The sequence below is a fragment of the Rhinopithecus bieti genome, unplaced genomic scaffold, assembly GCF_001698545.2.
Source record: "Rhinopithecus bieti isolate Rb0 unplaced genomic scaffold, ASM169854v2 scaffold_31787, whole genome shotgun sequence".
In the NCBI taxonomy this organism is placed as follows: Eukaryota; Metazoa; Chordata; class Mammalia; order Primates; family Cercopithecidae; genus Rhinopithecus; species Rhinopithecus bieti.
Window position 1 is genome coordinate 2,156,373 of NW_016814655.1, and position 24,836 is coordinate 2,181,208.

A 24,836-nucleotide genomic window follows, 5' to 3' on the forward strand; every position below is an offset into this window, starting at 1 on the left:
ACCTTACGTGGGAAAAGCATCTTTGCACTTGTAAATCAAGGGTCTTGAGTTGAGATCATCTTGGATTATCAGGGTGGGCTCTAAATCCAATGGCAAGTATCATTATAAAAGACACAAAGATGAGCAGCATGCAGTGAGCAGAAGGCCATGTGCAGACAGATGCCAAAATTGGAGTTATGCAGCCCAAGCCACAGAACACCTGGAACTTCAGGAAGATGGAAGAAGCAAAGAATGAATTCTCCGCTACAGCCCCAGGGGTAGTAGAGGCCTGTTGACCTTTTGATTGTGGACTCTAAACTCCAGAACTACAAGAGAATAACTTTCTGTTCTTTTAAGCCACTAAATTTGTTACAACAGCCACAGAAAACTAATACAGGTGGCAATATGATCCAAGACCACTTTCATCTACCCAAAATGCGATGTAAGAACTAAGGCTGGTTAACCCGGACATGACATAGGAGAGTGCAGTGAGGGAAGAGCAGTAGGTGGATATTCTAGGGAGCTCTCTTGCATGTAAAAAATAACCAAAAATAAAAGTGTGAAAGTTTATAAAATGTGAGAGAACTTTCTTCTTCTTCTTCTTCTTTTTTTTTTTTAACAGAGTTTCGCTCTTGATGCCCAGACTGGAGTGCCATGGTGCAATCTCGGCTCACCACAACCTCCACCTCCCTGTTCCAAGCAATTCTCCTGCCTCAGCCTCCCAAGTACCTGGGATTACAGGCGTGTGCCACCACACCTGGCTAATTTTGTACTTTTTTTAGTAGAGACAGTGTTTCTCCATGTTGGTAAGGCTGGTCTTGAACTCCCGACCTCTGGTGATCTGCCCACCTCAGCCTCCCAAAGTGCTGGGATTACAGGAGCCACCACACCAAGCCTGTGAGGGAACTTTCTAACAAAGGTTCTAACAACAGGAGCAAGAGATGCTCAAAAGTTAGTAAGCATAAAACTTCCAGCTCAGGCTTGATCAATTCCCAGGGCAGATACAGAGTAGCATGCAAGCGTCATCCATGTGTACAGCCTAACTGACCCCAAGCCTCTACGAATGCCATGTTGGTGGTCTTTCCAACTCTTTGAGCTATCCATTACTGATCTCAGAGTGCTCATTTCAGGACAGAACACAAGAATAGGTGCTCAGTCAGGACTTACAGACTTGTTCAGATTGTTCTGTTTTGCAGTCCTCACAGGTACATTCCTTTCATGTACATTTCTTTGGCTTCTTCCCAGATTTCTTTATATTGTGTTTCCCAGGTCTTTCCCCAAACTGTAAACTGACACACTAATACGTTCACTCAGGAGTGTGCTAGTCTGCTCTACCTTGAAGTCACTTTTGTGTATCAGATGCAAAATTTTAATGACTTAAACACTGGTAGGATTATGAGCTTTGCTCATTTTCTCAATGGACCCCAAATAAGATCAGTGGGGTAAAACCCCCTGGCAACTTTCAGACATTAATGTATTCCCCACCAATCCACCCATTGTCAGCTCTGGGAAGAGCAAAGTTCATTGTGGGTCCTTTCCTATGGGGCATAAATGACTCAGACACACGGTCTCTTTTGTATAGACCCAGCTTCCCTAATTCTGTTCAATATCACATTAAATCATTGCTCTTCTGATTAGAGCCTATGGAAGCTGAAGAAAGGACAGAAACATAACAAAATAAGCAGGGGATGAAATTAAGAACCAATTCAAGTATTTTTCTTCTCTTTTCATGAATACCCAAGGAACAGATGTTAAAATTTACAACAAGATCTGTGGAAGTAAGAAACCAACAGAGAAATTGAAGTGGGCATCATCGTAAACCATGTCCATCACTTTGGAGTGATAAACACTGAGAAGGTCCTCTTGATCCTGAATTAGGAAAAGAGAAAGTCCAGACTGCTTCTAATTGATAATAATAATTTTGAAAATAATCAAGTTCCAGAAAAAAGTTTCTCATCTACTGGAAATACTCCTCTTAAGGAGAGCCTGTTACCAGCAAAAGAGGTACAGCACACTCCTCATACGTGTAGTACTTTTACGGAGGGAACAAAGTGGTTCATGTATCAATGGAATATTAAAGCCCAAGAGATGGCTAAGATGGAAGAACCAAAGGCATGGAGCATCTTTAAAAGGATACTATAATTCTCAAGTCTGGTGATACTTATTTCAAAAAGTCCTCTGTGATTCCTCTGGCAACACTGAGCTCTTTCTTCAGAAGCTCAAATGGTCCTGTTGTCTCTAGACCAGAGGTTCTCCAACGTCTACATCAGAATCATCTACAGGGCTTGTTAAACATAGAATGTCTCACTCCCAGAGTTTCTTATTAGTGCATCTGAGGTACCTAAGTATTTGAATTTCTAGTAAGTCCCAGGCGATGCTGATGTTGCTGGCCCTAGGACCATATTTTGAGAACAACTTCTCTAGAGCACCAATCCAGAATTTCAGAAATTTCCTGTACCTTTGGTGAAATTTTTGTCAACTAATTAAAAAGCTTCTTAAGGCTGGGGATACTTTTAGTACTTCTTTGTATCCTATGGAACCTATCAATAATAGCTGCTTAAAAAAGAATGGCCAATCGATCACTGAATGCCAACAGAAAAAAAAGGCAATTCTAGAGTGTGGAATTTCATTCTCAGGTCTTTGTCAAAGAGAAACTAATTCTTAGTATGGCCAAACCCACTGTTATTAAATCCCACTTCCCTGCAATTACCAAGATAAACTATTTTGACATCCTTTTTCAGAAACACATTCCTAGCCCCCTTTTTAAACTCAAAGCATATTTTCACCAACATAATCAAACCCCCATCATGTGAGATAATGTGGGTGAAAATTTTGAAAATCACAATAGACAACAAATGTTTATTACCATCATCATCATTTTTACTGTTGGAATCCTCATAGACTCATCCAAGGACTTTCTCATCAAGGACTTTCAATCGGCTTGGCTCAAAGTCCCTTTTTCAAGGTACTTACTAACTTCACATGTTGGGACTTTCTTTTTTTTTTTTTTTTATTTTGAGATGGACTCTCGCACTCTTGCCCAGGTTGCTGGAGAGCAGTGGCACCATCTCGGCTCACTGCAAGCTCCACCTGCCAGGTTCAGGCCATTCTCCTGTCTCAGCCTCCCTAGTAGCTGGGACTACAGCCGCCCGCAACCATGCCCGGCTAATTTTTTGTATTTTTGGTAGAGATGACTTTCTTTTTTTATTTGACATCTTCCTAGTGAGCCTTGGAGAAAGTGAACACCTCATATATAAATATAGATGACCACTTGGAAACAGGTAGCCTACCCTTTGGTTTCCTGAGGAAGTTGCTCCCAACCACAGGAACAAAATAAATGAATTCTCTATGCTATTTCTCACTATATAGATTTTCAGAAAAAAAAATCAATTAAAATTTATAACTCCCGTTTTTCTCTTTCCTTTTACCTTTCCACCTGGATTTTCATGAGAGTTTTGACAACCACTCAAGATTCACCTTCTTCTTGGACTCTACAAACTTAAGAGGCCATCGCTGTCTTTTTCTAAAACTCCTCTGATTCTAAATGTCTACACTGCTAACGTGACTCTGGTTACAGATGGTCTTCCTGTGCTCTTGAGTTGTTGTTAACATATGGGTGGTCTGGGCAAGGTCGCAAGAGTACTGGGCAGGGAAATACAAGACTTGGCTTTTCTTAGACATGGTCTGCCATAAAATTAATTAGGTGACCTTGAGCAAATCACTTCATCTCTCAAGGATTCATCTTTTTTAATAAAAGATTATTTGAAATCAGTGACACGTGTTCAAAGAATGAGTTGCAGAAATAGCCTACATGGAATGTGGCCCTTTCAAGACCATTTCTAAGAGTTTATTTTCTTTCAACCCCCACGTCTACCTCAAAGTATACAAGCTATCCATCTCCTGGTAACCCTGTACACAAAGGATTTATCTATTACAGTCATTCATCTTTGTCTGCACTGGCACTTCTTTCATACAACAGATGCTTAATAAATAGTTCTGGGTTGATTAATGATAGAATTAATCTAACAAAATCATTCACTTCTTCCAAAATTGAGGTAATAGCTTCATCTGCCCTTATTTCTGGGTCAAAGAATGTGGCTGAGTTGTGTATTATGTGGAATATAGAAGGACAGAAACAATCTCAGACAAGAAATTGCAGCAAATGCTCTGTCCCTTGTCACCCTGGACTGTGCTAGAACTTCCACAAACAAATATGATTTACTGGGACCCTAAATAACCCACCTCCTTTAATCCACCATTCAGACCTGAGTAAGCCTTTCAGGAAGGGGAGTAATTAATTTGAGGGAGGGAGGCAGTTCACAAAATAAGACTTCATTAGAATTCTATACACAGAGAGGGTTAGCTACTCATTAATTAAATGATTTCAAAGGGGATCTCTGTATATAATTGCTATAATTTAGGTGGAAAGAATGCCACACTAAATGTAATTAGAGGACTAGGCTCTGTAAAGATGTTTTCCTCTTTATAGGAGGGCAGCCCTGGGTTACCTGATTCTCCCCTGCATAGTCATTTGATTCTTTTTTAGCCTCCCAATTATGCCAACTTTTATGCATAGTTATGAAAGCCGAGAGAAGTTTTAAGAAGAGAATCGTTGACCACAATCCTTCAAGAAAGAATCAGAATTTGTTCCTAGGAAGTCACTAAAAAACATCGAAAAGGAAGAACAAACAGCACTGTGGGAGTTATATTAGTGGACTTCACTGCAGGCTGACTATTGAGTGCATCTTTGATCAAACTCAACTAAGATAATATCGTATTGCCATTGACTCACAACTGGGATGTCCTTCTTTTCTGTCCTCAGAGACTCCAGTACCTGCAACTCGAGTTCTCAACCATCCCATTTCCGTCTGCTGGAATAACATCATCAGAAACAGAGCAGGGCGAAGCCAACTCTGCCAGCCCCTTCCTGAGTTTCTTCCTTCTGTTACTGCCTTGACTGGACTGCCAGTCTTCAGGCTAGAAGCCTCTGCATCGAGAGACCCAGTCCTCAACCTGCTTTTCCTCTGCTTGTGATGGCTTACCCCACACCTTGTCTTGTCCAACTCCTACTCATTCTGTAAGCCTTAAGTCAAAATATAGATAGTAGGTTTTGGTTGGGGGATAAAAGGGGCAGGAGAAAAGCTTTTCAAATCTAAATAATTCCTAGAGACCACCCTTATTTCCTCTTTAAGAAACAAAATGAATCATAAAGAACTCATGGTTTTCTTTCCAAATATATGAGGTTTCCTCCTTTTCTTTTCAAAGGCATATAAATTTATTAATGTGAGTATGGGCACGGAAGTCACATAGAATATGAAAACTGTGAGGTTTTATTCTTTGTTTTCATCACCATCATTTTATTTAAAGTCTCTAATTTAATTGCAAATATTTAAAGAGAATGTGGTTTCAATGATAATTAGCTCTTTGAAAGTAGTCTAGACTTTGTATTTGGCTCAGTATATGGTCAATATGTTAAAATATATTAAATGTTTAGGAACAGGACCACACAGCAGGAAGTGAGTGGCCAGGGAGCGAGCATTACTGCCTGAACTCCGTCTCCTGTCAGGTCAACTGTGGCACTGGATTCTCATAGGAGCGTGAACCCTACTGTGAACTGCACATGCAAAGGATCTAGGTTGTGCATTCCCTATGAGAATCTAATGCCTGATGATCTGAGGTGGAACAGTTTCTTCCCGAAATCAACACCCCCTACCTGCACCCTCATCCATGGAAAACTGTCTTCCACGAAACCAGTCCCTGGTGCCAAAAAGGTTGGGGACTGCTGCTTTAAATCAAGCTTTCTCAAAATGTTATTCAATATTCAAAATCATTCTAACCTTTGGACTACTTGGTCTATTGGTTTCTAAGTGAGGTTTATCAAAATGTTTTCCTATGACTGAAAACCTTTCATTTCTCCTTGCATGTTTTATAGTCTTTATATTATATAACCACAAAACTGTACAGGTTTTGAGATTATTATATTTTCTTTGTAAGTTTTTCCTTTTAATTCTAATTCAAATACTACTTTTCTATTATATCCTCCCTGATCTTTCCTCCTTGCTTCTTTTCCATCCTCAGAAGAAAATAAAATCACTCTCCCCTGAATTTCTGTAGCATTTTATCTGTATTTTGGGTATGACCCACAGCACTTCCAAAATGTATGAAAAATCATAGCATATGCATGTAAATGTCTTATTCTCTTTGCTAGATTTTAACTTCTTAGAACTTTGCCAACTCACACAAGTTGTGCCTTATGCGTCACAGGTGCTTGTCATATATTTATTGTCTGAGCGGCTGTAGAATAAAGTGCTTAAGCACAAAAGTGTTCATATTAGATGGCCCAGATGAGAGCCCCAATCCTGGAACTACGGAGGGTTCCTTACACACTTTAAACTTACTTTCCTCATGTGCAAAATGAGGAAAATAGCAGTATCTAACATGATATTGAGTTGTATTTTATAGTGATTGCTATAAATTAACTAATTATTTAAGATAATTATTAGTATAGTTATATACTACGATTATTTACTTTGTCTTTGCTGGATGTCTAACTATTTTTTTGGGCAGACAGTGTGCCCTATGCTTTTATATCCCCATGATCCCTACCCATAAGACTTTGCAAACAGTAGATCAGCAGATTTCAGTCAAATAACAATAATAATTAATATTACTAGGCCAAGTGCGGTGGCTCACGCCTGAAATTACAGCACTTTGGGAGGCTGAGGCGGGCAGGTCATAAGGTCAGGAGTTCGAGACTATCCTGACCAATATGGTGAAACCCCATCTCTACCAAAAATACAAAAATTAGCTTGGCATGGTGGCACACACCTGTAATCCCAGCCACTCAGGAGGCTGAGGCAGGAGAATTGCTTGAACTCAGGAGGCAGAGGTTGCAGTGAGCTGAGATCTGCACTCCAGCCTATGTGACAGAGGGAGACTCCATCTCAAAAATAATAATACTAATTAATATTACCTACATTAGGGAGAAATTATTGAACACTAAGGGTATGCTAACCACTATGCATGGACCATCTCATTTTATTTATTATTCCCATTTAACAGATGAGGAAACTGAGGTTCAAAAAAGTTAAATAACTCATCTGACAAGGTTACACAGCAAGTAAATGATGAAGCCAGGGGTCAAACTTAGGTGTTTGCAGCAATCATTCTAAAACAATTCTCAGCAATGTGCATTTTCAGCAAGGCTGTCACTCTTTTTTAAGTCCTTCATGACTCATAAGCAATCATTTAACTGCACAGTTTGGCACCGGGGTATGGGCAATGGGATCCTCTTACCTCCAGCTCCTAATAGCCTGTTTGCATAAAAGGCAGAAATGCCTTGAAATATATAAAAGTGAAAGTACAGTTGGAGGAAAAAAGGAGAAATCTGCAGAGGTTACCTAGAAAGTTCCAATTATGACCCTATTTGTCTCAACGTCTAAAGCATCTGCTGCATGAAGAATGATGTACTTGACTCTGAGCTATTGGCCTTCAGTTGGGAATCCCTGAGGTATACGAAAGAACAAACGGAATTACAAAGTTTCAGTGCTGGAGGGGTCTTTAGGTATGAGCTTCTGACCATCCCTCTTCACATGCTAGCTGGGGAAACTAAGGCCTGCTCAAGGACATAAAGAACTGGAACCCAAGTCTCCTGACAGCCAGCTCTCTCTTCCAAGCTGACTGCTCTTCATGAGAAACTTTTTCAGCTTGCAGGCAGAGTCATGGTGTGCCATATGTGACCACAGCACCATGAAAACTTGAGGAATGCAGAGCAGAGAAGTGATTCACATCCAGGGCTGCAGTTAACTAGGAAAGGCTTCAGCCAAGACTGACTTTCCAGATTTCACTGGCTCTTCTCCCAGGCTCCTGCGTCTAAAGGGTGCTCTGCATTTTCCAAACTCCAGCTTGCCACTCTCTGTAACTACAGATGTGTACTACCAGTTTCTTCTAAGAAAGAGGATCTTCTTTGTTGTGCTAAGAAGTGGCATTCCCCTGCACAGCCTTTCCCCTCACTCTATTGGATCAAATGAATCATTAGAATGACAGGGACAAGGATGAAATGAGCCTACTCCTATCCAGAGACAGCTTAACTATGCTGCTCATTGAGCTACTTGTGTGGGTGAAAGTCGGAAATACTAGGGTGATAGAGTCTAAAATGGGTTTCATGGGTAGCCAGCAAGCTGAGGGCAGGCAAAGGCCCTCAATTTACAAATAAAGAAGAACCTCTGCTAGAAGTGAGGGAAGAGGAGAAATTCTCCCATTGGTCCAGGGGTTTCCCTACATTCATATGTAGGTAAATGAACTGCAATCAACTGCTCTCCAGTGACCTACTCTGGATACACACAACTTCTCCCTATTGACACACTGGATTTATTTCTCATTCCTCTAAGCAAATAGTTAAACGTGCTGTGGATTCCGGTGAGTCATACACCATCTCCTATGCCACCTTCATCCAGGACTCAGAATTAGCCATTGCTAGGTAACTACAAATCCTGACTCAATCCTTTCACCCAGCTTCAACTCCGTTTACTGGCTGGATGTCATTAATTTGAGAGCAAATCATTACAAACCTGGAAAACAGTTCTAAAATGCCTGCAGATTTATGATGAAGTCATTTCACAAAAGGTCACAGGCAACCCTGCTATAATTAAATCTTTCATTAATTTTTAAAATACACAATAACTTACAAATGCAGCATAAATTAACCAGATGACCTTGAAGAAATTATTTAGAGAACTGTTTCATCAGAAGCCACTATTTAGCGATTTCCTGAAATTTTATTTTACAAGTAGAATTTGTCTATTTCCCATTCTTACCTCTTACTGGGTTCTAGTAGTATGTTTATTTGAAATGATTTAGTATTAATTTAGTCAGGGCATTGGTTAGCACTGGGAAGTGATGGTACACAGTCAAGGCTCTTTCTTCCTTCAGATCACAACCTCAAAGGTAGAGTAAGAGTTACCCACATCATCATCAGGATAAACTCAAATGCAACCCTTCCCTTTCATTATCTGGGAGATTATTTTTTTTTAATGTCATTTTAAATTTATCATTTTGATAAATGATTTCCCTTTTCTCATTACAAAATAATGCACTCTCATCATGAAAAATTTGAAAACTAAAAAAATCTGTAGATAAGAAAATAAAAGCCTCACTGGAGGTAACGCTTTTAATATTCTGTGATGCTCCTTTGATTCATTGGCATGTTATTCTTCCTCAGACTAGGCAATAAGCAAAAATCAAACTGAAGCCAGGGTTAGGATCTTTGGAAGTTAGAGGTACCCTGAAGCCCTTAGGCTTTAGCACTATCTATCTACCCCATTTTTTTTCTCTCCTTTTCTTTACATAGATACACATACCACCACCACCACCAGCACCACCACCATTTAAAAAGCTCAGAATTGGATTACAGAACTGATTCCATGAATGCCAGAACTGAAGTAAACCTCATTCAAAATTGATCTTTCCTCTACTGGGGATGGAAGTGGCTTTTAAAATATAAACTTCTTAACAGTGACTTTGACTATTTTGTTTATGCCCTAGCCCAGCTTCTAGAACTCTTAAAACAGTGCCTGCCTTGTAATAGTCTATCAATACGTATTGTTGAGTAAAGAAATAATCAATGTTCTTGTAACAGCAACATTTGATTCATGTGGACTCCTAAATCCTCTTCTAAATGTTCCTGTAAGAGTTCAGTTCTCTCTGAAAGGCCTGGCTCCCCATGCCTCCTCTTGCCTCTGCCTCGAAAACCCCTCCTCATTTCCCTCCCTCCATGAAGGAAGCTGCTGAGGACAGATTTCAAATCAAAGCAGAAAGAGCATAGTTGTGGCAAGGCCAGACATCAGCAGACAACAGCTGTTGGTCTCCAGAAATTCAGGCCACATTCTTGGCTATTGGTGTGTGTCCATGCCACCTGATTGTTTTGCCATTAGGGTGTAGATGGGATTAGTGGTAAAGGAGGTCAGTGGCTACAGGGCGAATTGCATTGAGCAAAGGCCAGACATGAACTAGACCCTTTTTTTTTTTTTTTTTTTTTGAGACAGAGTCTCGCTCTCGCCCAGGCTGGAGTACAGTGGCCGGACCTCAGCTCACTGCAAGCTCCGCCTCCCAGGTTTACGCCATTCTCCTGCCTCAGCCTCCCGAGTAGCTGGGACTACAAGCGCCCGCCACCTCGCCCGGCTAGTTTTTTGTATTTTAGTAGAGACGGGGTTTCACTGTGTTAGCCAGGATGGTCTCGATCTCCTGACCTCGTGATCCGCCCGTCTCGGCCTCCCAAAGTGCTGGGGATTACAGGCTCGAGCCACCGCGCCCGGCCGAACTAGACCTTAATAGAAATAGGCAGGGGATCAACAGCAAGAATCCTGCAAGTGGAGCCTGTGTTAGTTACACAATACAATGATTAGCAAGGTGGTGGAAAGTGGCAAAGATTAAAAGTCTTGAAAATAAGTATGGGGGGAAGAGGATGGTAGAAGGAAAACCGAGAAAGAGACTAAAAAGCATTGGAAGAGAAGAAACAAAAGAAAGGAAAATGATTTCTAAGATGAACAAAAAGAAATCATCCTATGTCCAAACAACTTTGATTCTTTTCTCAAAACTAACTAAATCCCTTTAATGGGCTTGAAAGTTTAAGGTCCACAACTGTGGGTGAGAAAATGTGGTCTGCGAACCTGTAGATGAGTCTGGAGTTGAGCAATGACAGAGAATCTAAGAAATGGAAACAAGGGAGAAGATGGATATTTGAGATGGGATTTAGACAGGAGGAAAGATGGGGAAATTAAAAGAGCTATAAGAGAGGAAGGGAAAGAGGGACACTGTGCTTTCTTATGTCATTAAAATGTCATGACATTTCTCAGTTTCCTACTTTGTGTCAATTCCTGAACCAAAAAATAAGAAGAATCAGAAAAAGTATAAAGTTTGGTATCTGCTCTTAAATAGTTTGCCATCCAGTCCAATAGTTACTTACCGTATATTTGCTGAGCATCACCTACGCACAAGGACAATTATGTTCAGTGCTATGGGGGATAATAAATAAGACACAGTTGCAAGCCTCCTCAATCTTACAGAACAAATAAAAAGCCCTGGCATTCTATCTGCAAAGATAATCAACATGCAAAACAATCAGAAAATAGTGCAAGAATTATTATTGCAATATTGGTGCATATTAAGAGTGCATTATTTGTGATAATGCCAATTCACCATGATCCATCAATTCCACTTCTGGCTTGCAGCTCAGGGAACTTCTTCCATGTGTGTATCTGGAGGCATACATAAAGATGTGGTAATACTGTTTGTAAGAGCACATAGCTAGAAATAACCTAAATTTCCATTGATAAGAAAATAGGTAAATAAATTGTGCATATTTATATCATGACAACATGCCATATAGCATGAAAAGTGCCTGTATCAGATGGATATGACCCCAGATAGATAATATTGAGGGGAAAAATCATGTAGAAGAATATTATTTTTATAAATTATACATTTAAAAAACATATAAAATGATACCACATATATTTCTATGAATACATAAGTGCTAAAAGTGTCAACATATGTTCTAGAAGGGTTTGTGGAAGGAGTAAGAATAGTAAGTCTGAGATGGACAATAATGAAAATATCATTATTATCAAATCTATCTGGGATTTCCTATATATTTTATTTAAAAATCTGAATCAAAGTGATAACAGGTTAATATTTATTATTTTCAGGTGGTGGGTACACAAGCTTTGTAATATTATTCTTTGCATTATTTGGTATTTCTTAAATTTCAACAAAAACCTGTAAGACAATCATATAGTTATGAAATTGCAGATACAGAATCTAAATTGTGAATCACAAATTTAAAATCTTACAGAGCAGGAGGGCAACTTCAATGAACAAGGAGTGAAATGGAACGGCTGGAGAGGACATGTGTACACCAGGTGAGGGTTGGGGCAGAAACAGCATACCCTGTCCAAAGTCGGCAGTTGCCATGCAGCTTCAGCAGAATGTTGGACTACAGGGAGTTGGACTTAGTGCTGCCAGATGTTTCTGATATTGCAAGTGTTGGCTCCATTGGAAAAAGTACACACCAAGCAAGATAAACCTGTGAGTCACTGTGAACCCCATGAAAGGAATTCAATATAAGGAAATGAGAAAGAACTTGGGCTTCCTGAAAGAGGTGAGACTTATATGTGGGGTTTTGATAAGAAATGAAGAGTGTTTTTTATTTTTTATTTTTTTAACAAAAGCTGAATGTACCATTTGTGACAACACTGGTGAACCAAGAGGACGTTATGCTGGGTGAAAAAAGCCAATCATTGAAGGATATATACTTTATGATTCTACTTACATAAGGTATCTAAAATAGTCAAACTCATAGAAGCAGAGAATAGAAGAATTGCCATGAGCTGGAGGAGGAGAAAATGAAGAGTTCTTCAATGCGCATAAAGTTCTAATTATGCAAGATGAGTAAGTTCCAGAAATGTGATGTACAACATAGTGCCTGTATTTAGCAATACATTATTGTACACTTTAAAATACACCAAGAGGACAGAACTCATGTTATATGTTCTTACCAAAAAAACTCACGAAAGAACAAAAGGTAATTTTTGGAGGTGATGGGATATGTTTAGTAACCATGATTGTGGTGATGGTCATGGGTGTATGTATACATCCAAACTCATCAAAATGTATACATTAAATATGTGCAATTTTGTGTATATCAATTATGCCTCAATAAAACTTTTTTAAAGAAAATAAGCAACCCCATCAAAAAGAGTGGGCAAAGGATATGAACAGACATTTCTTAAAAGAAGACAGACCATGCATACAGCCCAACAGGCACATTGAAAAAATGCTGCATCATCACTCCGCCATCAGAGAATACAAATCTAAAAAACCACAATGAGATACCAATCTGCGTACCAGTTAGAATGCGGGCAACACTTAAAAAGTCAGGAAACAACAGTGCTGGATAGAGGATGTGGAAAAATAGGAACACTTTTGCACTGTTGGTGGGACGTGTAACTGGTTCAACCATTGTGGGGGGGAAAAACAGTTATGGCGATCCTCAAGGATCTAGAACTAGAAATACCATCATGACCCCAGCCATCCCTTACTGGGTATATACCCAAAAGGCATTATAGAATCATGCTGCGTATAAAGAGGACATGCCATATGTATATTTATGCCGGCACTATTCACAATAGCAAAGACGTTGGAATCAACCCAAATGTCCATCCAGTGGACAGGACTGGATAAGAAAATGTCGGCACATATACACCATGGGCAATACTATGCAGCCACAAAGAAAAAGATGGAGTTTCGTGTCCTTGTCAGGGACATGGATGCAGCTGGAAACCCATCATTCTCAGCAAACTATCGCCAAGAAACAGAGAAACCAAACACCACAGTTCTCACTCATAAGTTGGGAAGTTGACACAATGAGACTCCACTTGGACTCGGGAAGGGGAACATCACACACCAGGGTGCCTATTGTGAGGGAGGTGGGAGGGGGAGGGATGGCATTGGAGTTATACCTGATGTAAATGACGAGTTGATTGCGGTGCTGACGAGTTGTATGCGCGTGCAGCACACCAACATGGCACAAGTAATACATATCTTAACAAACCTGCATGGTTGTGCACATGTACCCTAGAACTTAAAGTATAATAAAAAAAATGAAAAAAAAAAAAAGAAATAAGGAAACTTCTAAGCCATTTCATAAAAAATATATTTTCAACACTTTATTAGGAAACGCAATTGGTGAAGCAATTTATAGATACGGGAAGTATGTAAAAACGTGTCAAAAATTCAAATGATATTTTTAATATATTTACAATGGATAAAACCCCATGGGCATTCTTGTTCAGGGTCAAATTACAACCCATGGGCCATGTCTGGCCAGCTCTATGTTTTGAACGGCCTACAAGCTGAGAGTTATTTTTACATTTTAAATGGTTGGGGGCAAAAGCAAGTGAAGAATTGTATTTTATGACATGCGTGTGAAAATTATATGAAATTTAAGATTCAGTGTTCACAAAGTTTTATTGGAACATACTGACGCCCAATTGTCTCCATACTGTCTAAGGCTGTTTTCACCCACTAGGTTTGAGTAGTTGCAACAAAAGCCCTGTGGCCAGCAAAGCCTAAAATCTTTACCGTGTGGCCCTTTACAGAAGAAGTCTGCCTACCCCTGCTCTAGTTGGCTGAAGTTCTTCCCTGCAAGTGGCCTGTTTCTTGATCATTAGATCATGGAGATTACCAACATCTCCAATGTTCTTCAATAGAGGTTATTCTTTCATTTAATCCTCACAACCACATGAGAAAATGGGAGCTCAGAGCAGAGTGAAGCAAGGTACTAAAGTCACATAGGTGGTAAACAGCGAGCTGAGCATCTTCCCTGGAAAGTGAATCTCCAAAGCCCATGCTCTCAGCCACTATACCATCCCTCCTCCTGAGCCCACATAGCAATCTGTTGATCAAAATAAGCTTTTTCCTTCCAGGCTGTTGCCAGTCCCCAGTACACCCTACCATCATCCAATACCCTTTCTGCAGGCATGCATTCTGCTTTTGTGTTCATTGGCACAAACAAGAGTGTGCCTCTGAGTTGCTGGCAGGCCTGGTGACAATCTGAAGGTTATGAATCAAGCAGCCAGCCTGAGAGGTGATGACTTGGGAGTTCCACCGGATTTGCCGATTACTCGAATGACTTACTTTGGGCAAAGTAAAATCAGGCTCTTCCAGCAAACAACAGAGAATTGAAAAACAGATCAATGGAAGCAGCTCTGGTTCATTTTCAACGACTTTATCGGATGCAGTTACTAGAGGCTAAACAATGCATTTAAGCTCAGGGCTGAGCCGCTGCATTGTGCTAAGGCTGTATTTAAAAGAATGATCCCTGCTAGGCATGTGGTCACAGTTTTTTAAGTGGAAAAGGCTTCATTAAAAAAAAACAAAAAACAAAAAAAAAACCTCTGCAGCTTTGGGGTTCACATAATTTTCTAAGCAAAATGATCTCTCTCCCCTTCACTTTGGCTGTTAGTCCTGCTGGTGGAACAATTAATCAGAGATTTATGCCAATTACAATTGGATTTATAAGAGAAGTCAACAAGGCAATTGGCTCTAGCCAAAGGTATCTCTAGCCCTTTTCACCTCTCACTTCCTCTAGTGTCCAGCACATTCCTACCACTCCATGTCTTCTCACACTGTTCCACCCATCAGGAATGTCCTTGCTCCCTATTCTCTGTATAGCTATGAAACCCTTTATAGCCACTCTGTCTTCAATCACATCTTTGATATCTAATGGCAACTAAAATGCTTCCCATACTGGCCAGGTGCACTGGCGCATGTGCCTGTAATTGCAGCAATTTGGGTGGCTGAGGTGGGCGGATCACTTGAGGTCAGGAGTTCAAGACCAGCCTGTGCAGCATGGCAAAATCCCACCTCTATAAAAAATATAAAAATTTGCCAGGAATGGTAGAATGCACCTGTAGTCCCAGCTACTTGGGAGGCTGAGGTAGGAGGATCACTGAGCCTGGGAGGTCAAGGCTGCAGTGAACCATGACTGCATCACTGCACTCCAACCTGGGCGACAGAGTGAGACCCCGCCTCAAACAAACAAACAAACAGTAACAAGAACAACAACAACAACAAATTTATACCATACCTTACCATTTAATCATTACCTAATCATTTCATGTATTTACCGTACTTTTTCAAATGGATTGTGAATTAACATCAAGAACTAGGTCTGCTGTGACTTGGTGTCTGGCAGCACAGCAGGCACTTATCATACTAAGTAAACAACTGGTATACTGCCACTCTTTCCCCACACACCTTGTTAGTCCTTGACTGAACAAACCTTACAGAATTATAGTACCTTCCTTCAAATTTTACCTCCAAGCCTGGAGATTGAAATTCCCATTCCTTGCTCTTATTTTGCCTCTTTCTGAACATGCGAGCTGAGCCTCAGCATCCTCATCTAGCCAATGATGCCAATCCTATCTACCTTCCAGAGTTGTTGGGAGATTTCAATACAATCAAGTTTGAAAAAGTGCTCAATGTGATACCTGGCACAAAAAAAAAAAAAAGAAAAAAGAGAGATGCTGAATAGTCACAAGTTGTCTGCAAGGTCTTCACTGGGTTCCTCCAAATCAGACTAAACTCTCCTTAAGCTTTTTAGACATTCACTCATGGTAAGAAGTATCTGATCTCTTTCAGGGAAGCTGTGCTTCTCCCTTCTAAGATTTTTTTTTCTAGGAAGCTGCCAGGTTCTCTCTGGCCCCTGTAAAAGTTTAGCTAAATCATAGCCAATTGGTTCAAACATTTCTTATCAGGAAAGAATTTCAAACATAGCTTTGAGGATGCAGGAAAGCAGTGTTTTTCTATCTGATTCCACATCTGAGTCAAGCTAAAGAAAAGCTCTCTTTAAAGTGCTAATCAAGGGACAAACAGCTTTTCATGAAATAGTGGACAAAAGAGGTCCAAGTGCTGCAACAGCCACAGGCATCTCATCATCTGGAGATCCACTGCCTGAGACTGCAATAGGCCCTCCAGCTTGTCAATCAGCCCTTTCCTCAGCTTTAAGTAACAAGAATGGTCACATTTCATTTTGAATTAGGCTAGACTAAATGGTTCCCATCACAGTTACCGGGGAGATGTTGAAATAATAACATTTGAAAAGACAGTAGAAAAAAGAGCAATAAAAGTAACCAATTCCCAGGCCTCCACTCTGGGGACTGTCTCTCATGTAAATCCTCCTGCAAAGCTACAGTGTTAGAAGTGTCCATGTTCCTGGAGCACTGGCCTCCAGGACAAGTGGAAATTGGGCAGATTCTTGTGTAAAGTGGAGGAAATCAGAATCGTTCCCAGTAAGCTCCTCATTCTCTAGCTGCCCTTTTGTGCCCACATGCCATTCCACCCCAATGCATCATAACCTCCATATAGACACCTCTACACACACATGCAGTCTGCTCTTGATTCCTATCCAACCCCAATCCCCATGATTTGCAACTACTGCATTCTGATTATAGCATTCCAGAATCTCTAGAGATCTATAATCAATTTCCTAACATGCTAGAGCCATGGGCCAGAAAAATCACAACAATCACAACAAAGGTAAGATTTTTAGAAGTCACTTGATTCTTCCATTTAATAATTCATTTATCCAGTACATATATACTGTTAAATCCTCCATGTTAGCACAAGCCTGATAAATACATGGCACTGAAAGAACAAGATACACAAAGATCCTCCCTCATGGGAAGTTGCAGGGATGTCTGTGTACATGTGCACATGTGTGTGCATCCATCTGTCTGTCTTAAAGGTAGATGAAGACGGAGGGGAAAAGATATTCAAAAATTAATACCCTTTGTATTAATATTTATTATCTAAAGTGCTGTGAAGGAAAAAATAAATCAGGCCAGATAACATATAGCATGGGAACCCACCCTGATCTGGCAGGCTATGAGAACTGACATTTAAGCTGAGATCAGAAAGATACTTAGAAATTTAGTTGTTTAAATAGGGAGGCGAGGCTCATTCTGGCAGATACAAAGAACCAGTCTATCAGAAAAGGGTGGTCAGGTCAGGGAGGTTGGAGAAAAAGCCCTAAGCAGGTGGTCGATATAGATACTTGTAGGCCATTCTATGAGTTTAGAATCTATCCTAAAGGCAATGGAAAGGCCTCCATGGGTTTTAAGAAAACTTGTGATTTGATAAGATTTTTTAATTTCAAAAATGTCACTCTGGATACAGGTCAAATTCCCAAATGTGACCTAAAATCTTTCATAGTCTTACCTCCTAAACACCCAGCCACCCTCTTTCATGGTTCTTACCTCTGTTTGTGTTCTTTCCTTTGCCTTGAAATCATTCATTCATTCAACGATCACTGACTTCCTACTACATGCCAATCCCTGCTTTCGGCACTGAGTTTATATTAGTGAATAAAACTATTAAAAAGCTATGCTTTCTTAGAACTTAAATTTCATTGTCTATTATATGGCTTTCCACTTGTGAACTGCTATGAAAACTTCCAGACCAAGTCAATTGTCACCTACTGTGTGTGTGAAGTCTTCGTTTTCCTCTGCTATCTCCTGGCTGTATAACTAGGGTACCATGATGATTACTTATCCCCACCTACTCTCACCACTTTAGCCTGAGAGCTCCTTGCAGACAAAGAATTTCATTTGCCTTTGTAAAATCTCCTAAGATCTAACAAGGTCTGATATATATTAGAAGCTCTCTAACTGTTAAATATATAAACTCTCCAAATCAATGGATAAGAGAAAGCAACAGAACCTTAGAGTGGCTGTTTTTTCTCCCTGACCACACTGAGCTAAAGAGAGAATCAGGGTTAACAGTAAGAGGAAGGATACAGTGTTCGAATGACCTACTTTATTAATAAGTTTTCAATTCAATGGCAAAGCTAAGCATTCTTGTCCCCAAATGGACTCCCTGTCTTCACAGTTCCTACAGAAATATATAATTTTTAAAAACTCCTGTTTCAATCTTTGCCATTGCCATTTCACGAACGGGCAACCCTGGTAGGTCAGTTGGTTTCAACACCATTTTCAAATTTAGAATACAGACAGAAATCACCTCTTGACAACCCTTCCAGGGCTTGTTCAGCTATCTGAAGAGTCCTGACAAAATCTGTGTTGTTTCCATACAAAAGAAACTCTGAATTTAACAAAATGTTAAAATAGGTAACTTGAATTGTTTATATTTGTTTTGAGGAATGCTTCCAAGATCCATCATAACTTCATAAAAACACAAATACCTCTGCTCCCCCCAGATCCTCTATAAGAAAATAATTATGCTGTATTCTCTAAGTGTCTTGATAAGCAAGATAAAACAGGCACAGAAGCTCTGCCAAGCTCTTAGGGAGTCCTGGCCAGGAGGAAAGGAAAACAGAAGTGCTATCTCATCTTTTCAGTAAATGGTTTGGCTCTGAGGTCAATCTCCCTCACATCCATGTGACCGGCTAAACTCCATCTGAAGCCGAGAAAAAAATTATTACCATTTAAGATTAGATAAACACAGAACTTAAGCTGTGGCCTTAAACTTGCTAGGGAATACCAGGTCATGTAGAGATTGGCATACATGTGGTATTGTTCAAAGTAATGCCCAACAGAAGATGCAATGAGTTCTAATAGGCCTCACAGAAGAGAATGGGGCCAAACTATGAGATTCGATCAAAATTGCATAAATATAATCATAAAGAATTTTTTTATAACTGATCACTTACTGGCTCCTAGACTGGCCTTTCTTCCAAGTCCATCACCATTGGAAAAAGACTAATTCAAACTATAAAGAAATCTATGTGCATAAAAGTTAAATTAAGAGCAGTGTCCCTTCGAGTAGGAAGGTCAGGCACCCTTCCACCGAACCAGCACAGATGCACGCTATGAGCCCTTCTGTGCCAACCCCACGCTATAGCAAATACCCCTTAATTTTGCCCAAGACTCCACTCTGTCCAGTGAAGAGCTAAGGTGTAAGGTGCTCCAGGCAATTGGGAGTGGGGGAGGTGGGGGTCAGTATTGGTTGGTGGAGGATTACGGTTACCCACTTACCATGTAAACATGTGCACACATAAACACAGGTGATCAATTTCTAAGATTAAATCTCATTATAAAAGAATATAGAAAAAAAATTGCAGTGAAATAATCTGAAGTGAAATAACTGTGGAGTGTGTGTGTGTGTGTGTGAAAGAGAGAGAAAGCGATATATCTTAAAATATTTTCTGATTTCAGTAAGTTGACTGTTTTACTCCCTCCATCCCTGCCCCTGCTCCTTATCTCCCACTACACTGTTTCAGAAAGAGAAAAAAAAAAAAAAAAAAAAAAAAAACAACCCATCTAATGACATACGTTTTCTGTTTGCTTGGGTTTCAAATAAACGGGAATTTGCTATAATTCTTTAAATTCCATTAGAAACTTTGACTGTTCAATTAGGACCTTAGCCTCTCTAATCCTGGCAGTAGTTTTTTGAGTTGGTAGGTACAAAAATAAGTATTTCCATTTTATAGATGAGGAAATTTTGGCCCAGTGATTGGACTACTTTGGTGTAGGGTTCCCTGGGAAAAATCCAAGGCCCCAATGAAAGTAGAACCAGTGTCTCTGGTCTTCTTCCTACCACAGCAAAAGAAGTACTCACGTCATGATGTGGGTCTCCATTCCTGCCTCCACCAGAGCCCCGTCAACAAAGAGAGGAACCGAAGTGAAACCATACTTGTCCCAAGAGTGGCCCTCATCAAAACTCACCCTGTGTTGGAAACAAGTACACAGAAAAGACAGCTGAAAATAAAGCCACATTCTTCTGTAACCATTTTTCAGGTTATTAAATTTTCCTCTGTATCTTGCTTCGTGGCAGTGTGGATTATCAATAGCTTTTTAATCTTCAACATCTCCTCACATTATTATGAGATTTGATCAAAACTGCATTTCCAGACTTGGGTGGAGACAGCACCTAGAGCTGCAGATATAATTCAACACATTAGAATCGACAAACAACCCAAGCAGGAGGGCTTAGTGGATGGAGTGTCACGTTTCAAGTACTCAGAATGGAACCTGAGGTTCAATTTACAGCAAAATCCATTCAGCCCTTGGAGGTTCTAACACAAATTGAGTAAGGCTGGTGGACCCGAAGGAAAGGGAGGGGGTTTGCCTTTCAGATCAAACCTTACAAACAGCAATTTTCTATTTGTTCAAAACAGATGTTAGGATCATTTTCCCTCCCCAGTGCCACTTTAAGGGGCTTTTAGGGATGACCACTGAGAGTCTGAGATGTTCTGAGCAACACTGCCCCATCTTTCATCCAAAGGTAAGAGGAAGGTCTGGCCCCTTGTGGAAACAGAACCTGCAATGCTTTAAAGACATGCAACTAGTGGAGGAGACTTGAGCAATTCTGAGTGCTTGTTTCCTTTCCTTTCTTGATATTATCAAGGACCTGTCTGCCCCTTGATTTAACCAGGGGGCATAGCCCAAGGACCATCTCCTCTGAGAAGCTTTTCTCAGTATCCTTTCTTCCCCAAGACAGCCTTAGTTTCTTCATCCTCTATGATCAGTTTTGCTCTGGCTGATTCTTAATTCTACTCTATTTCCATAATTTAGGATTAAAATTCCCTTCTGTATGTTCCTATAATACCCAGGCCTTCTCCTATCATAGTGCTGACTACTGACTCCTTAACTGATCTTGAATATCTCAGCTCAAGATTATAAACTCTGGGAGTTCAGAGATCATGTATGTCTTATCACTGAATAACCCCTTAATAACAAATATAACACAAATATATCCGTCTTACAATGCTCCTCACAGTATGTGTGTATACACACACACACACACACACATAAATTCTAATATATACACATAATATTTATATATATAATATATATAATGGTAAATAATATTTCTGTGAAGGTTTTTTGTTTGTTTCATCTTTTTTGTTTTTTTTGAGACGGAGTCTCACTCTGTTGCCAGGCTGGAGTGCAGTGGCACGATCTCGGCTCACTGCAACCTCCGCCTCCTGGGTTCAAGCCATTCTCCTGCCTCAGCCTTCTGAGTAGCTGGGACTACAGGCACATGCCACCAAGCCTGGCTATGTTTCTGTACTTTTAGTAAAGAAGGGGTTTCACTGTGTTAGGCAGGATGGTCTCGATCTCCTGGCCTCGTGATCCACCCACCTTGGTCTCCCAAAATGCTGGCATTACAGGCATGAGCCATCGCACGCGGCCATGTTTTTTGTTTCTTTTAAAGAGACAAGGGTCTCGCTCTGTTGCTCAGGCTGGAGTGCATCAGCGTGATCACAGCTCACTGCAGCCTTGAACTCTTCAGCTCAAGTGATTCTTCCACCTCAGCCTCCCAAACACCTAGAACTACAGGTGTGTACCACTGGACCTGGCTAATTTTTTTAAAAAAATTTATTTTTGTAGAGATGGGGTCTTCTTTTATTGCCCAGGCTGGTCTCAACCTCCTGGCTGCAAGCAATCCTCCCACTTGGCCTCCCAAAGTGCTGGGATTACAGGTGTAAGCCACCATGCCCAGCCTAAACTGGGAGTATTTTTTTTAGGTCAAACACTATACCATTAATTCTTCTATTCTTAGTAGTTAACAGAAAACCTAGCATATAATTGATACTATATACATGTTAAATGAATACATGAATGAAATAATAAGGAATAATGACAGACCCTCTTTAAATCTATCCAATCATTTCTCAAGCATGACTTACACTGGCACCCATAAGCTGGATGTGAATTACCACCCCATTAACAGCCAGCCCACATGGTTCACTCTCTACTCACTTACTTCTTTGTCTATCTCTCTCTCTCTCTGATTTACTCTCTGTTTTATCCTCTCTGTCCTAATGTACAGATTAAAAACAATAATAAAGTCAATCTCTTAACCCAGCTAGAGTAACCAGTCTCTCAGACAGCAATTTTTGCATTTATGGTATACCTTGATCCGTGTTCACGAATGAAATGCAGACAGTCTGCCATAAACATCTTTATGAGTTCCTAAATTGTCATCATCTGTCTTGAATTTTAAGGATTTGATTATTTCAGTCTTTTTAAAAAATATATTGAAGGCTAAATAATCATTTAAACTAACCCCAAGAAAGTTGGGCATATCTAAATTGCTTTTCATAGAAACGGGTTTCTCATTTCAAAAGTGAGAACATGTATAATTGGGAATGAACTTTACTTTTTTTTTTTTTTTTTTTTTTACCATGTATTCCATCAGTTCCTAAAATAATCACAGTTGTTTCAGAATGTGTTGTGGCCACTAACAAGTGAACTCTGGCCGGTAAGTCCAGAAGGTAAGAAAGCATTAGCTGGGATTTTTGTTTGGTTTGTTTTGGTGACTTGGGACAAACTGGTTATTGTCTTGGCAGATGAAAGCCAAAGTGAATTTAAGGCCTCTCTCTGTCTCATTCTCAGGATTTCCTTATCAATAAAAGGTCAGCATGAGCCACGTGCAGTGGCGTACGCCTATAATCCCAGCACTTTGAGAGGCCGAGGCAGGTGGATCACCTGAAGTCAGGAGTTCGAAACCAGCCTGACTAACATGGTGAAACCCTCTTCTACAAAATATGAAAAAAGAAAAAAAGAAATTAGCCAGGCGTGGTGGCACATGCCTGTAATCCCAGCTACTTGGGAGGCTGAGGCAGGAGGATTGCTTGAATCCGGGAGGCAGAGGTTGCAGTGAGCAGAGATTGTGCCACTGCACTCCAGCCTGGACAACAAGAGTGAAACTCCATCTCAAAATAAATGAATAAATAAATAAGATCAGCATTAGCAAAGCAAATTGCAGTGAGTGCCATGAGCACTGCAGGGAAGGAGGAGTCTTCATGTCACTGCCATAAGGAGCAGGGCACAGGACAACTATCTTTAGTTTATACAATGAAGAGAAGACCCACAGAGAGCAGACTCGGAGAGACCATCACAGCCTACCAGCATCAAGATAGGACCTCCAGATGGGGAGAGAAATTATAGATGATCAAGGGCCTGCTGTATGAAATGAGTTCACACAGAAGGAGCAAAATCCTTGCTAGAGGAAAGAGTGGATCAGCAGATACCTAAAGGCAGGACGAGAAACGCCAAAGTCCAGGTAGGAAAGGTAGCATAGACAATAACTGAAGCCCAAGGATGACATAAGTAAACACAAGCAAGTGGGCAGGACTCCAGAGCTAGGGTGATCTGAGATCAGTGATTTCTAATACTTTATTCTCACACTGAGACAGTTATGAAGGACAAAACTCCTTAAAGAAACTCCAAAAAAAACACATTAGAAAACTTAATCTCCTAGTTATCAAATATTTGGGTCTGGATAGGCTGCTGTTTGTGAAACTTATTATTATTTGATGACTAGAAGTTTTCAAATATCCTGAGGTGATATATTGTATATTGAATTCTATATTGAATGGTATCCCCAAGGGATGTAGTTTCTCCTCCTCAGGTCAGTAGCTCATTAATGGCCAAGACAAAGGAACTGCGAATTCCTTAATAGCTCCACAGGTGAAATTGAAATCAGCAGGATTGCCAATACTCAGGGAGACAGAAGCAAAATTCCAATTGATCTCCAAATAGTGGCAACATAGGACTACAGACTCAAAGTCAAATAAAATGAATTTATCATAATGTTACTGATGCCTACTACTATGTGCCTGATCTGGCAGTGACCTCAGGTCTAGGGATCCAGAAATGAATAGAAAGTTCCTGGCTTCCACAGAACTTACTTTCTAGTGTGAGGAGATGAACAATATGGAAATAAATCAATGCAAAACTATGAGTTAGAAATAAGTATCATGGAAACAACTAAAATAAGGTGATTTGATAGTCACCAAACAGCTACTTTGTACTAAAAAGTTAAGAAAGCCGTTTCTACGGAGATGACATTTAAACTGAAATCTAAATGATAAGTGGAAGTATCCACGTAAAGATTCAGGAGAAAACCATTACAGAGGAAAGGTCTAATATGAAAAAGCTGGGGGCGGAGCAAGATGGCCGAATAGGAACAGCTCCAGTCTCCAACTCCCAGCGCGAGCGACACAGAAGACCGGTGATTTCTGCATTTTCGACTGAGGTACGGGGGTCATCTCACTAGGGAGTGCCGGACAATCAGTGCTGGTCAGCTGCTGCAGCCTGACCAGCGAGAGCTGAAGCAGGGCGAGGCATCGCCTCACCTGGAAGCCAAGGGGGAAGGGAATCCGTTTTCCTAGCCATGGGAACTGAGACACACAACACCTGGAAAATCGGGTAACTCCCACCCCAATACTGCGCTTTAAGCAGACAGGCACAACAGGAGAATATATCCCACACCTGGCTGGGAGGGTCCCACGCCCACGGAGCCTCCCTCACTGCTAACACAGCAGTCTG

General features: G+C 40.4%; 1 protein-coding gene across 1 annotated transcript in view; it reads right to left on the reverse strand.

The window, feature by feature from the left end:
• The window catches only part of SORCS3 (sortilin related VPS10 domain containing receptor 3), a 620,373-nt gene that overhangs the window by 67,555 nt on the left and 527,982 nt on the right, over window positions 1–24,836 (reverse strand). Inside the window, exon 14 of the mRNA XM_017851830.1 lies at window positions 20,116–20,223. Coding sequence (XP_017707319.1) covers window positions 20,116–20,223 — 108 coding nt within the window. The remainder of the gene's footprint in view (window positions 1–20,115; window positions 20,224–24,836) is intronic.